General features: G+C 40.3%; 1 protein-coding gene across 1 annotated transcript in view; it reads right to left on the bottom strand.

Annotated features, from left to right (window-relative positions):
- Positions 1-13978, bottom strand: part of itgb3b (integrin beta 3b) — a 28585-nt gene extending 14607 nt beyond the window's left edge. Inside the window, exons 1-9 of the mRNA XM_017702739.2 lie at positions 13892-13978; positions 12244-12329; positions 11133-11337; positions 9547-9799; positions 4569-4731; positions 4289-4450; positions 1551-1646; positions 1360-1449; positions 1078-1212 (exon numbers count right to left, since the gene is read on the bottom strand). Of these exons, the coding sequence (XP_017558228.2) occupies positions 1078-1212; positions 1360-1449; positions 1551-1646; positions 4289-4450; positions 4569-4731; positions 9547-9799; positions 11133-11337; positions 12244-12329; positions 13892-13961 (1260 nt within the window). The 5' untranslated portion in view covers positions 13962-13978. The remainder of the gene's footprint in view (positions 1-1077; positions 1213-1359; positions 1450-1550; positions 1647-4288; positions 4451-4568; positions 4732-9546; positions 9800-11132; positions 11338-12243; positions 12330-13891) is intronic.
- Between the last annotated feature and the right edge of the window lie 2369 nt (positions 13979-16347).

Here is a 16347-nt window from a genome sequence, read left to right as displayed (position 1 = left end):
CAACATGAAACAGTTGGATTACACCTTCAGATCAATGTATTGTTACTAGTGATGCATGATACTATTGCATTTGAATACTGATTTATAACCAGTGCTATGTTAAGGCATTTGTGTTTATCCATAGCAAAGTAAACATTAATAGTACCATGGTGGAGATGTTCATACATCAGCATCCTCTGTGAAATGTTTTAAATTACGTTGTTCTAAAAGGTCTATAAAATTTTAGAACAATATAAGTGGATGCTATAACACTGTGTTTACCAACCCTGGTCCTGAAGTTTCTAAACAGCTCATCCACCTAATCAAGCCATTCCTGAAGCTAGATGTGTTAGAGCAGTGAAACGCTGCAAAGTGCAGGGCAGAAATGCTCCAAGATAAGATTTGGGAAACACCAGTTCAAATAAAAACATAATAATACTTTGAGAAATTTCTGACCCAGTATGGAAAAAACTGTGTTCTGCGTGTTCAGCAGCCATCCATCGTAGTGCTCATGCTATGAGTTTTATTTTCCTGACTGCATATTCTTCAGAGTCTGAATGGTACAAAATAATATTCTGACAGGCAGGCTGGGCTAACTGGACATAGTGAGTCAGAGAAACAGGAAACAGGCATTTTCTGATGCCCAGACAACTAAGCAAATTAACCAACGACACCCCCACCACCACTAACAGCCATCCTGTGAGAGCGTGTGTTTGTGAATTTAATCATTTACTGGGATGACGGACTGAGGCAGCTCTAAACCACAAAGTCATTTATCAGGGTGAGTGCACATCTGAAAGGTCTTTTCCTGTCCACTTGTGTTCTCCTTATTTGGATTGGGTGAGAACAAATTCCTGAACTGAACAAGCAAGAGGAAAGATGTAAAAGGATGAAAAAAAATGTTTTAATAGACCCCTGGCATTAATATTTTAAACTAAAACATTACAGCCATAAAGAGAGAAATATACAAAGCGAGGGAGAGTGAGAGAGAGAGAGAGAGAGAGAGAGAGAGAGAGAGAATGAAAGAGAGCATTTGTGATGCATAATAAGGCACATATAGAAAAGGAAGAACAGGAAAGAATATGAAAAAGCTCTGACCGTGTCTCCTCTCTTGAGCCCAGAGCAAGACCTGAGTCCAGGGATGACCTCTCCATTCAGACATGTGGCATTGAACGACAAACTCAACTCCTCTGGGACATTCAGGAGCTCTAGTTCAACTTTAGAGCGAATTTTCTGTGATTCAGCACAGTATGTCAAAGACAACTCTATTAGATTTCACAGCTACGTGTGCAACATTCAGGTTATTATAATGTGGCAAAAATATGTAAGAACTTTCATGAGAAAACAGACAAAAAAGTTCAGAGTGTCCTGTGCACTCACAGCATAGGCCTTTTGGATCAGCTGGATCACATTGCGTGAATCCTCAGACAGAGTCCCCACTGCAGTACCAGGGATCAGATCACTGTAGTTCTGTGAGAATAAAAAGAGAGGCAGCATTGTGAATATGCCTAAATAAATAAATAAATATAATATAATAATTTTACTGACTCTATGTTTAATGTGACCCTTACCTTGTAAAGTGGTACTACAGGATTGGTCACAGCAAAGATTAGATTTATATTGTTCTCTGACATTTTCTCTGTGATCAGGGCGAGGGATGGGTAGTCCTGTAGGATTATATATAAATGCTTATTAAACAGACAGTCTGCTGGAATTTCCTAAATGGAATCAAATTGTTTGCTTGCAACTATGTGTTTAGTGGCTGTCATGTATGCTGAGTTGCTTGTTTGTTACATAAAGCTCACTGGTCATTTTTAAACAGTATACCTACTGTATATAGTGCAGTGCAAAAGTTGGAGACCACCCTTCATTCCTTTAATTTCCAGACAATATGTCCATTAGAACAAGTTAATAATTGTTGAGCATCAGAAAAAAAGAAAAACAAAGCAATAAAAAAACAAAATCACAGAGAAGCCTCACCAACTGAATATATCATACATTATCAGTATATTTTTTGTCATCTAGCCTACATTCATTTCATTAAGCTTGTTTACAGCTTTTCAAAGAAATCTACAGGAATATTTTTCATACTTTCAATGTTCAGTTATAGAAGTTGGATGCAAGTTGGTTGCATTGCATTCGCATACACAGAGAGGCTCATAGCGTTAAGCTGTCTTCTCACAATTGAAGGATGGACAAAAACAAATCTTGATTTCTTTAGATTGGAAGCTTGATTTTCTCCTATCTCACAAAGATAAAAGCTTTCAGGACTGTATATCTAATGATCAAGCTGACTCAGGGTTGCAAAGCAGCTTTACAGATAAATCTGAATCCTAGCCCCCATGAGCGTCGCCAGTGGCCACAGTGGCAAGGAAAAACTTTCTAAAAGTAAGAGGAAGAAACCTTCAAAAGAACCAAGACTAAAAAAGGGAAACCATCTTCTTCTGGTAGACACTTGATAGCAAACAATAAAAAAGAGCAATATGAACAGAGAATGATGTCAGCATTGGTGGTCTACAAGGTGTAGGTCTACATGGTTGTTGGGAGTCCCACTTCTCTATATTTTTCAAACACTGAAATACAGTTTTTAAAAACTCCCTTTTCCACTTTACAGTGATTTTCCCCTTCCTTATAAATTTGGACTATTGTATCTCCCGAGAAATATCTCCATAAAAAAAATGTACTCTGACTTTTGACTGAAAAGGTGGTCTTTTACACAGTGCTGTAGATGCACTTCATAGATATGCAGTTACTGACTGTAGCCGATCTGTTGTCACGTACAACTGATGCTACAGCGATATTAAAATAGTAGTGGCAGGTTAGTGTGTGTATGAGGTACACCACAATTTAAAAATACCAGAGTGTCACAGCTGGGTTAGAGAGTAGTGCACCAGCCAAAAATATTCAGCCAACATCATCCTGTGGCCACAAACTGACTTCTGATGAAGTGTCAGAAGATGACTGACACAGACTCTTCATGAAAAAGCTGATCTACAGTCTGTAATGGTGCACCAATGGGTGGATGAACAATGTGAGTGTGGGACAGTGTCTAAAAACCCCAGCAGTGGGCAGTGGTGCTGTGATACAGTCACAGCAGTGCAGCACATACTACTATGCTGCTACTATATTGGTGCCATTGCTGTCCACCATCCAAGACAAATGTGGTCAGTGGTGGACCTGTGGTGGTGCTTTTGTTTTGATGGACAGAGTAGAAGGGGCTGATAAACTGTGCAGCAACACATGGCCTGTAGTAAGTAACTCCAAACTTACAAACTGCATGTACACTCACCGGCCACTTTATTAGGTTCAATTGCTTGTTAACACGAATAGCTAATCAGCCAATCACATGGCCACAACTCAATGCATTTGGGCATGTAGACGTGGTCAAGACAACTTGCTGAAGTGCAGACCGAGCATCAGAATGGGGGAAAAAAGGCGATTTAAGTGACTTTGAACGTGGCGTGGTTGTTGGTGCCAGACAGGCTGGTCTGAGTATTTCAGAAACTACTGATCTACTGGGATTTTCACGCACAACCATCTCTAGGGTTTACAGAGAACGGTCCGAAAAAGAGAAAATATCCAGTGAGCGGCGGTTGTGTGGACGAAAATGCCTTGTTGATGTGAGAGGTCAGAGGAGAATGGGCAGACTGGTTTGAGATGATAGAAAGGCAACAGTAACTCAAATAACCAAACAAAGTCTCTGAGGAACGTTTCCAACACCTTGTTGAAAGTGTGCCACGAAGAATTAAGGCAGTTCTGAAGGCAAAAGGGGGTCCAACCTTTTACTAGCAAGGTGTACCTAATAAAGTGGCCGGTGAGTGTACATATAAGGTAGGCAGGGATAGTAGGGCACAACCTAACATGAAGTAAAAATGAACAGACATTTGCTGTTGCATGTCAATAATAATTCAATAATTATTCAAAAATAATTATGCCATGTTTTACACACAAACTCTTTTTTTTTCATTAACCACAACCATTTTGATGCATGTAATTGTATGCGTTTAGGTTGGAGAGTTTGTCTGATTCAGCCAGCATACTGACTTCATTGGGTTTTTCAGTGATTTACCAGCTGTTTTAGCCACTGTTATAACAGTTATAAGTTGTCATGCTGCTTTGGATGAAATGTTCATAAATGATGGGCACTGGGAACAACACTAATTTTCCTGTAGACCTGTAGATTGCATGCATAAAAATTATAATAATATTACTCCAATACTTTTAAAACTTAGCAAAAGCAAAATGTATTAGGTTGTGCCTCGTTGTCCTCTATCTAATAGACTTCTAACACAGATTACAAAAAAAGTACCATTGTAGTTGACATGTTGTAGACGTTGTCTGCGCCCACGTGGCACTGGCCATCATTTGGCCGCACAATGCCTGCCAAGCGACCATCAAGTGCTACATGAGTCTTAGCATCTGTGGTGAACACCAGCAGGTGAGAAGCATCTGGCCGCCAACCAATCTTCTCCTGAAAAAAAGGTGAGACAAAATGAGCCAAGTGATAAAAATCAGAGACCTCTTAGAAAGGGTACAAGAGATGTGGTAAAAACAGACTTGTTGAATAAGAACGTAACTTCTAGGCCCACCTTGCACACGGCTGCCTGTACGATGGCATCGAAACCTCCCTCTGGAGCGTCCCTGTTCCGAGAGACCTTCTGTTTCTTCACCTCCTCTGTGAATCGGCTTACTTCCTCTGTCAGAGACAGGACGTGTCTGTAGCCGAACTGCGGTTGGCATTTGTATGGGATCCTATCACCGCCATAAAAGAAATGGCTTTGACTCCAAGCACAATGTCAGTTATTACAGTGAGGGTTACTAATACAGAAAGATTTAAGGTGTGTTTAGGAGTTGATGATGTTGACAACATGGAGAGACTGCCCATGGGAAAAACAGGGGCATTTTTTGGATGAACTCTGGGCAAGAGTACCAGTCATCCACTGAGCCTTTAATGAAGCCATTGGGTCATGACTTGTGCGTCACCTTAATGACCATGTTGAAGCAAAACTTTAATTGTACCTTGTATGCTCAGTGGTGACACACATGGTTACATGCATTTTGGCCACGTCACCCAACAAATGGCAAATACAGAGACTATTTAATCCAAAACATTGTACTAACAGGGATTCATACAGACATTCAACTACACTTTAAAAGATTCTTTGTTCTTTTCTTTTACATGTCTAAATGTTTACTTTGTCATATTCAAACACCGCTACTGTGTCCACTGCAAGGTCAGTATTTGAGGTGCTAAAGCCTTAACTTGATTCAATTGTGCATGTAATTTTCACGTAAATAAATACAGTTAGGCCCAGAAATATTTGGACAGTGACACAAGTTTTGGTATTTTAGCTGTTTATCAAAGCATATTCAAGATACAGTTGTATAATGAGCTTAAAGTGGAGACTCTCAGCTTTAATTTGAAGGTATTCACATCCTAACTGAAGGAAGGGTTTAGGAATTACGGCTCTTTAATATGTAGCTGCCTCTTTTTCAAGGGTCCAAAGGTAATTGGACAATTATCTTAAAAGCTATTTCGTGGGCTGCATGGGCTATTCCCTCATTAATCCATCATCGATTAGATAAGTAAAAGGTCTGGAGTTGATTCCAGGTTTGTATTTCTAAGCTGTTGCTGTGAACCCACAACATGCAGTCAAAGGAGCTCTTAATGGAAGTGAAGCAGACCATCATTAGGCTGAAAAAAAGAAGAAATCCATCAGAGAGATAGCAGAAATGTTAGGAGTGGCCAAATCAACAGTTTGGTACATTCTGGGGAAAAAAGAGCCTATTGGTGAGCTCAGGAACTCAAAAAATGTCCACAGGACACCTGGACATCCACAAAAGACAACAGTGGTAGATGATTGCAGAATCCTTTCTGTGGTGAAGAAAAACCCTTCAGAACATCCACCCAAGCTAAGAAAACTCTTCAGGAAGTAGGTGTATCAGAATCTAAGTCTACCATAAAGAGAAGACTTCATGAGAGCAAAGGGTTCACCACAAGGTGCAAACCATTAATCAGCCTCAAAAATAGAAAGGCCAGATTAGACTTTGCCAAAAAACATCTAAAGAAGCGTGGAACTTCTGGAACTGCATTCTTTGGACAGATGAAACTAAGATCAACCTGTACCAGAATGGTGGGAAGAAAATAGTATGGAGAAGGCCTGGAACGGTTCATGATCGAAAGCACACCACATCCTCTGTAAAACATGGTGGAGGCAGTGTGATGGCATGGGCATGCACGGCTTCTAATGGCACTGGGTCACTAGTGTTTACTGATGATGTGACAGAAGACAGAAGCAGCTGGATGAATTCGGACATGTACAGGGACATACTTCCTGCTCAGATTCAACCAAATGCAGCAAGGTTGATTGGGCGTCGCTTCACAGCGCAGATGGACAATGACCCAAAACTAACTGTGAAAGCAACCCAGAAGTTTTTTTTTTTAGTGACCCTTATTAGTCCCACAACGAGGAAATTTCACCTCTGCATTTAACCCATCCGTGAAGTGAAACACCACATACACACTAGCGAGCACACACACACTAGGGGGCAGTGAGCACACTTGCCCAGAGCGGTGGGCAGCCCAATCCGCAGCGGCCGGGGAGCAGTTGGGGGTTAGGTGCCTCTCTCAAGGACACCTCAGTCATGTGCTGTCGGCTCTGGGGATCGAACCGGCGACCTTCCGGTCACAAGGCTGGTTCCCTAACCTCCAGCCCACGACTGCCCCAGTTAAGTTAAAGTTAAGGTAAAAAATTGAAATATTCTGCAATGGCTGAGTCAGTCGCCAGATCTCAACCCGGTCAACCATGTATTTCACTTGCTTAAGACAAAACTTAAGGCAGAAAGACCCACAAACAAGCAACAACTGAAGACAGCTGCAGTAAAGGCTTGGCAAAGCATCACTAAAAAGAAACCCAACATTTGGTGATGTCCAGACTTCAGGCAGTCATTGCCTTCAAAGGATTCTCAACCAAGTATTAAAAATGAACATTTTATTTACGGTAAAGTTAATTTGTCCAATTACTTTTGAGCCCATGAAAATGTGGTGGCATGCAGAGCCCAAATCATGAAGATTGTGTCACTGTCCAAATATTTCTGGGCCTAACTGTACATCACCTCAACAGTTTTGTTCACTTCCTCTACTTACATTTTACAGTTTACTTACTTTTTGACAATAATTGTACTGAGGTAGAATATTTCATTAAGGTGGAGCTGATGCACACATTTGAATAACATAGATTTAATTAATCATTTTGTCTCAGTCAACAGCATTTAATTAGTCATGCTCTTTAAAAAGCCAAGAAAGCATAACAGTACATGGAAACAAGTTTTCTGACAGTTGTGAAGATAATTATCACCCCATTACCAGTATTGTATCTGTGGTTTCTAAGTTAGTTAAGTGTTAATTTCACTTCAACTTTTACATATTTCCAAGTACGCTTTTCATGCTGGGTAGTTTATCTGTCACCCCACTGCTTACAGCTGCAAAAGAGTGCATCAGTTAACTGAGATTATGCACCTTCATCATGATTCACCATTTTCACCTCCACATGTGTTGTTAATAACATTGTAACTATAAGATAATTATAGGTACAGCATTAACTTATGTGGCTAAAGTGTTGAACATTAACTGAAGTTGGAATAATGAATATAGCCAAGTTATAAGTTAGCAAACAAGCTAGCAGAAGGTTTCCTATATATTTTCCGTTTTCCTGTGACTTTTTACAGCAATGGTAACTATCTTAATCAGTGTTAGCATGCGCTACAGTTTCCCATAAATGTTAATGTTGCTCATAAACTAGACATGAAAGGAGCTGAAGAAAAATACTGAATAGTTCTTGTTAAAGAAGTACAATACTTTATAAGACATTGCAGATACAGGGGCAAATGCTGAATTCAGAGAATAAAACACATTTAATGGTAATGAATTTGTTTTATTTTGCATTTTATTCATCCACAGATTGGATATGTTAGCTCATGTAGTCTATTTTTATTGTGCCCCTGAAGGTCAGGGTTACCCATAATTCTTTGATGGTTATTTGGGTTTTGTTTCTCTTAATTACCTCTTACAATACAATGGTTAAATGAAGAAAATACTCACATTTGTGTTTTTCTTTGGTCATTTGCGCAGCTATCTTGTCGTTTTCTTTTTCTCCTAACATTCAGTTTGGAGTGCACCTCTAAAAAAACCTCTATTTGGAGGGCCATGAATCACTAACACTTTGCCCTACCCCTGCATCAAACCAAGAATTGGGACACCCTACCCCTAAACGTGAATGTGCAAAATGGAGAGATGCATTGTTGTCAGGATATTATATATTTGAATCCTGGTAATGCCACAGCCCAAAGAGTTACTAAGTTTTGGCTTATAACCAATGACGTTTACATTTATGGCATTTGGCTGACGCTCTTATCCAGCAACTTACAATTTGATCATTTTACACAGGTAGGCGAAGGTGGTGTTAGGAGTCTTGCCCAAGGACCCTTATTGGTATAGTGTAGGGTGTTTGCCCTGGTCAGGGATTGAACCCCAGTCTACAGCGTAGAAGGCAGAAGGCACTACACTAACCAACCACTAACCAATGACATTTTTACTGATGCTGCTAAATCTGTAGAGTTTCAATAACGGCTGCTGTTATCAGCCAAGCAATGTATTAGTTGCGTTCCAGTAGAGGTTTCAGAAGATATTTTTCTTTTGAGTCAAAGGAAACAAATAATTTTTTATAAACTATAAAATTATACAATGTTCCATCTAGTGAAGAAATTGTCCTGTATATGCAAAGAATATGTACTGTTATTTCATAGAATTTGTTGTTAAAGGATTGGTGGACAACCTAAGCTGACATGTTTTAAGAACAGGGACATGGTCATTTTTCAGAGAAATGGCAGAACATCATTACGTTTCTCATGTTTTTGCGGTTAACACCTCCAGCAACACCTCACAGAGAAATGAACTGTGAGCACAGAAATGGAAGTATGACGGAAGTTTAAATGTCTATAAGCAAACACCTCATCATGTCACGCGCTCGGATCCAGCCTCGCAAGACAGGGACGCCAATTCCCAGAGTCCTTTGGAGTCTCACGTGACTTCATACTCCCCACTCCTGGCGGAGATCTAAGTCTCCTCATTATTAAAGACTTCCACCTGCATTAAATTAGATGGGACTCTAAGGTTGGGCTATTTAAGCCCAGACACAACACGGCTACAATGCGAAGTATTGTTCCGCTGAACCTTACTGAACGTTTTCATTGTACTGTTTGTTTTCTAGCGTTTGAACTTTCGTATTTCACTGCTGACTTTCGTTTTTTGCCTCGCCCCTTTTTGGGTACCTCTGTCTTTGTCGTTTTGGGTATATACCTTTTTGACCTTGGCTCAGACTGGGATTACGATCTTGTTTTGTTCTATTGTCGATCGATAATCTTGCCATTTATTATAACCACGCTGGTTTCCGATCTGCATGCATCTGCGACTCTCTCACCCTTACACATCAACGAAAAAAGAATACTAAGTGTCGTCTTTGACAAGAATGTTATGCCCACGTTCCCTTGATCTTGTTGATTACTCACGAGTAACATGGGTTCTGCACTGCCTCTGGTGGAGAAATGTACATGTATGGAGACACAGGTTTATCCACGAAAGCACCGAAGCCCATACGCAGATTGCTGGTGGTTTTACTCATCTCCTCTGCCAGACCTTTTCCAAGCTTTCGCAGCTGTGACAGGTCATCATTCATGGAGTAGGACAGGTCCATCAGATAGTACAGGTCAACAGGGTAGTCCTCCACTTGCCGAACCTGCAGCGTGAACCGCTGGGAGTCATCTACAAGACAAAATACAAAGCAAGTGGAAGCTAAGTGAAACAATCAACTACACACTGTGATACAATATCTTGTAAATAAATACATAGCAGCAGCTCAAGGCACGTACTGTGTGATGTAATGTTTTTCTGGTTTTCTAGCACAATCAGAATTTTGACACAGTAGGGCTAGGCAATATAAAAAAAATTAATTGTTGTTGTAATTGTCATAATATGCTTTACTGTGGATATCATTAGTACTTCTAGCACATAGACCAGTTACATTTTTCACTACAGAGAGCACATAATTAGGCCAGTTTAACTGGATTTAGCATGGTCCAGTATGTAAAATGTGGTAAAAAATATATTTTTTCTCATAGTTTTTGAAATTAAGATTAAGTGACCCTTATTAGTCCCACAGCGGGGAAATTTCACCTCCGCATTTAACCCATCCATGAAGTGAAACACCACATACACACTAGTGAGCACACACACACTAGGGGGCAGTGAGCACACTTGCCCGGAGCGGTGGGCAGCCCAATCTGCAGCACCCGAGGAGCAGTTGGGGGTTAGGTGTCTTGCTCAAGGATACCTCAGTCATGTGCTGTCAGCTCTGGGGATCGAATCGGCAACCTTCTGGTCTCGAGGCTGGTTCCCTAACCTCCAGCCCATGGCTGCCCCATTTAAGTGTCTTTTAAAAGTGGCATTTTTTGTCTGTTCCAACTTATTAGGTTTTAGAAAAAATAAATACTATGTCATATGCATTGTGAAAAAATCTTAAAGTACTGTGACACTGTATTTTTGCCTTATTGCCAGTCCCTACAATACAGTGTTGAACAAAGGAAGGGCGGGCAATATGATGATATTTTGTGTCACTGTGATAAACTCCATCACATTACATCATAATATGCTTTTCTGAGCATTATATCGTCAGTACTTAATGAACAATGCTCATTTATATAGTGCAGTGCTGTATGTAGAAGACTTAATAAAAATCAAAAACAAAGATTTGTGATAGTGTAGATTCTTGTTTGTCTGTTCCAATTAATCAAAACTAAAGTATCACAGTGTTAGATTTTTGTTCCTAGAACAGAGATTTGAAATTTATAACTGCATCGCCAAGAAATTTCTCTGGGTCTGTCATTTGCTCCCTTTTGTGGAAACCACCACCAATGACTAAGCATCTCAGTGTAAAATGAGGAAGGAACTTATGCTCTGCCTATAGCCATGGTCAAATGACTAGGCTTTCTAAGCCACTTATGTTTTTATTTATTTTTGCACCTTTTGGGCTTTTTTTTAACGGCTTCCATGATCAACATTAATATGAGTGTTTAATTTAGCTCTGTTGTGGACTCACCAGGTCTCAGGGTAATCTGCAGTTTCTGGGGCTGGATCTGTGTGACATCAGTAGTGGACCCAGAGGCCTTATCACTGAGAGTTTTGTTCTCTGTAACATACAGCTGGCTGGTGGGATATTCCAATGCTCCTCTTCTGCATCCTGCATCTAGAAGGTTCTTCTTGAGGTCACAGCGGGAGGCGCCAAGCACATTCAGCCCAAAATCCTGAAATGTCATCAGTACCACACAGAAACAGGCACTGAACACTGAGTCTGCTGCATGTCAGTCATAGGTTTCTTCACTCAGTGCTGGAAAACTCCTTTCTCTAATGAAGGCTCCTTTCCAAGTACTCAAGAAAATCATATTGTAATAAACAGTCATTTTAGGTTTATCAGGAGACAGTCTGAACAAGCTTCCTAAAAAACAATTGACTGAAAGTGTCCAAAATATGTAATAATATCAAACTAGTGGTTTCATTAACTGTTGCTAGTTAATCAAAATTTCATGATACCCTTTTTACATATTTGATAATACCAGCTACATAAAATATTGGGATGAAATGTTTTTACTTTACTTAAACCCAGTTACATAACACTGACGTATCCATAATATAAGCATATCATTCCAGATGTTATATGCTGTTATGAGTACTGACAGATTATGTCAAGTACTATAACAATGTCACGTTACCATTACGACTGCTTGTCTTAACAGATGTCATACTGTTTAATGTCATGACGACTGGACTACAGTACACTTAGCATGTGACACACTGCCACGATGTCAAACATTATGGAATCTATCAAGATGATCACAGGTAATGGTAACACGGCAGTTATTATGGAGGTAAATTGGATATGATAACTTATGACAGCATTTGACATCTTCCATAACATATATGGCATAGTTATATTGATATAGCAGGGTTCACCTGTAAAGCTGAGTCAAGTATATCAAGTTTTGTTATGCAACAATATGCAAGTACTCTAATTCATATCCAAAATAGGCACTGAAGAACTTTCTTAGACTACACAGGAACTGATTACATTTTCTCTTTCACTTTATATTTCAAGAAGCAAAGTAAACATGAGATCAGATATGATATGGCTTGGCAAAAGAAGTGTACCACACCTCTTGGGCGCACCACGCACAGGAACGGTGCACTGCTAAACACTGTTGGCATGTGCTGGCTCCTCGGGACGTGCAGATATTAGAGGCTGAAAGATGAGAAAACATTGGTTGTAGTTTCCAGTTTTTTTAAATGGCTTCACTCATGAGATGCTGCAGAAGCATGCCAATCCAAACAACATTCTCCAGATGTCCAAATCTTTCTGCATGCTTTTATTCGACTTCTCTGAGAACTGAGGTTTCAGACGCACGATAAGGATGATTAAATGCGCTGCCTGTGGCTGCCAAGACTGTTATTGTACAAACTACAACAAGTGAGGAAATCCACTGAAAAAGCAATGATGAGTGAAAGCCTCTTGCTTATGCTTGAAAAAAAAGGCAGAACGTTAAGAATGTTAAAAAGGCTGAATGGCAAAGCTACATGTAGGGCAGTGGTTTAGTGGTGTCTGAGTAAGTGAATATGCTATGCTTTGTGAGGCATCCCTAAAACAATGTGTTTATAATCAAAGGCTCTAACACTAGAAGCCTTGTTGCAACAATGGATCTCAGTATAAACTTATTCTCTTAGAAAACAGGAGTACCTAAAAGAGCACTCTGTGCAATGTCATAAGAGAAGAACCAGAGAAGGGTCCCTAAAATACCTTTAGATGGTGAGTGGGAGTGAACCTCCATATACTGTAAAGCTTGTAACAAGAATGTTTACGCAGGTACAGAACCTTTACACAATCTTCACAAATCTCTTTTTATACATGGTTCTCATGGAACCCAAAAGCGGCTCCAAAGAACCTTTTGTGTCACCTTTATTAAACATTTATACTAGATACTGATCATGTAGAATATATTAAGTAAAAATAACACCAGGGAAACAACATTTCTTTAGTAAATGATTCTCATGGTTTTAGGTAGAACCGTGAGTTCTGTATAGAACCGTTCCATGCTTAAATGGTTCTTGGTTGCATATGGTTCTACACAGAACCTTTTTGAAAATGGTTCTTTTCTTCGTTAAAATGTCAAGCTTGTAACAGTAGAATAACCCTCTTTGGTGCTATATAGATCCATTTTCAAAAAGGTTCTATATAGAACCCTATAAAACACATTCTCTATTAATCTGATGAACCATTTCATCATGCAAAGAACGCTTCAAGCAAGCAAATGGTTCCTTAAGTGTTCATGGTTTAATACAGAACCACTGTTGTTAAAGAACCCTTGAGGAACCCTTTTACAGAGTGTACTGCTATATAAACAACCCTGATTGGACGAGCTTGGACGAGAGTCGTTGCTCTGTGCGGTCAAAGAGATCAAAATCTAGAAAATGCCCAGGCGCATCTCGCTGGTTCCAGGCGGGTACTCAGCTCTCTCCTCAGGGGCAGGAGTTTTAGACGTGTACGCAGCTCTACAGTGATCTAGGCTACATCAAACGCGTCCACACGTAAACCACTTCTTGTCTGTTCAGTCTGCACTGCTGGGGTTTTCCATATATTTCTGTGTGTGCGTTCAGCATCTTCACTCAGAGAGACTTTCTTCAGCAGCCTTTTAAACCCAGACTCCTCACTAATGAACCAAACCTCGACTTCTCAATTCACAAACTTGTTCAGATCAGATGGGGAGAGTTTAGATTCTAAAACAAAGTGTCAAAAGTTTAAAGACTCACCGAAAGTATTATTTATTAGCAACAAGAGGAGAAAATAAATCCATAAATGTGAGGAGAACAGACGCTTCATCTTGCTCGGCTTGAAGAAAATCGACGCTCCTCAGAAGCGCGCGTTTATCACGTGACCCCGGCGTTGCCCCGCCCCTCTCAGGGGCTTAGTACTGCCGTAGAGAGAGGTGGGGCCTTATGGGTGGGACATGCACATACACACTGCATCACATCACTGCAAACACACACACACACTGCCTCAGTCCCACATGGAAGAAATATCTTATAGTTTGAACAGCTGCTCACGAGGGACTGAAATGTGAAATGGTTAATCCCACCTTTAATCTTTTCAGTGACCACAGCCTGAAAATCAAAAAAGGTGAAATTAAAGTCTTCTGCACCTCTGTTACACTTTATGTTTCCAGGTGTTAGCATTCACATTTGTGTATATGTATATATGTATGTATGTACACTATATTGCCAAAAGTATTCGCTCGTCTGACTTCATATGAATTTGAGTGACATCCCTTTCTTAATCCATGGGGTTTAATATGATGTCGGCCCACCCTTTGCAGCTATAACAGCTTCAACTCTTCTGAGAAGGCTTTTCCACAAGATTTAGGAGTGTGTTTTTGGGAATTTTTGACCATTCTTCCAGAAGCACATGTGATGTGACCTTGTGAGGTCAGACACTGATGTTGGACGAGAAGGCCTGGCTCACAGTCTCTGCCCTAATTTGCAAACTTTTCCCACAAAGTTGTATGGAGTATGAAATTGTCCAAAATTGTCCACAACCCCACACCATAATCCCCCGTCTACCAAACTTTACACCCAGCGCAATGCAGTCAGACAAGTACCGTTCTCCTGGCAACTGCCAGATCCAGACTTGTCCATCAGATTGCCAGATTGAGAAGCGTGATTCATCACTCCAGAGAACACGTCTCCACTGCTCTATAGTCCAGTGGTGGCGCTTTATGAATGGAGGCTTGGATGCAGCTGCTCGGCCATGGAAACCCATTTCATGAAGCTCTCTATGCTGTTCTTGGAGGTCTGTAGCGACTGACTCTGCAGAAAGTTGGTGACCTCTGCGCATCTGCTGACCCCGCTCTGTCATTTTACGTGGCCTACCACTTGGTGACTGAGTTGCTGTCATTCCCAATCGCTTCCATTTTGTCATAATTCCACTGACAGTTGACTGTGTAATATTTAGTAGTGAGGAAATTTCACATGCAGTCAGGCCAATTGGACATGCTGCCCCTAGGTGTGAGTGTGTGAGTGACTGTCTGTGTCTGTCTGCCCTGCAATGGACTGGCGACCTGTCTAGGGTGTATCCTGCCTTCTGCCTGAAGACTGCTGGGATAGGCTCCAGCACCCCCCCCGCGACCCTGACGGAGAAGCGGCTTAGAAAATGGATGGATGGATGGATGGAAATTTCATGACTGGACTTGCACAGGACTGCACAGGTGGAGTCCTATCACGGTACCACACTGGAATTTACTGAGCTCCTAATTCTTTCACAAATGTTTGTAGAAACAGTCTGCATGCCTAGGTGCTTGGATTTATACACTTGTGGCCACGGAAGTGATTGCAACACCTGAATTCAATGATTTAGATGGGTGAGTGAATACCTTTGGCAATATAGTGTATGTATGTATGTATGTAAGTATGAATGTATATATGTATATACAGTAGTATGCAAAATTTGAACAACCCCAGACAAAATGTACTTTGTTTAAGTGAAAATAAGTAAACACGTTCTCTACAGAGAATGCTTAAATACGGCTTTATGCTGCAAATTGTAGTACACTATTTCTGCAATTCCTGTTTTTTCTATGCAATTTCCTATGTGGTTTTATAGATGACTCCACTAACAACCAAAAGTTCTCTGCAGAGGATATGTTAACTTATCCTCGCCTAGAAAATCAACAAAACCTGTAACTTGCTTACGACTGACTGTATGTATGCATGTTTCAGAGTTACTGCCCATATAAGTACACACAGCTATGGTTCTTTTCTTCCCTCTGGTGGCCTAGCTGACCACTTTCACTTGGAAGAGCACAGAGAATAAAGTACACTCTAAAACTATGTACTGTGAATGTAGTACAGTTTTAACTGCTACCCATGAGACTTAAGAAGTTCATATAATGATAGAGTATACTGTTCTTTTACTGCATTCTTCTAACAAAAATATGACTTTTTACTGTATTTATGTTTGATTTTATTCTAATGTTAAATGTGTTGACAAGATATGAAAACATTTTCTTGTGAATCATTTGCACAATCCTGCTCACAGTCAGGAACAATCATTTAAACCTAAGATGCAGAAGCCCCAGAAAAGAACCTTAGTTTTTGTTCACCAGTACACGAAATGAGGAAGCTTACTGAGAGGTCAAAATGTCACCAGATGACTCCACCAATAACCAAAAGTATCTTCTCTGTGAAGAGTGTGTTAACTTATTCTTTCTTAG

Source organism: Pygocentrus nattereri, chromosome 13 (genome assembly GCF_015220715.1).
Source record: "Pygocentrus nattereri isolate fPygNat1 chromosome 13, fPygNat1.pri, whole genome shotgun sequence".
Lineage (NCBI taxonomy): Eukaryota > Metazoa > Chordata > Actinopteri > Characiformes > Serrasalmidae > Pygocentrus > Pygocentrus nattereri.
This window is presented reverse-complemented; position numbering and strand designations above follow the sequence as displayed.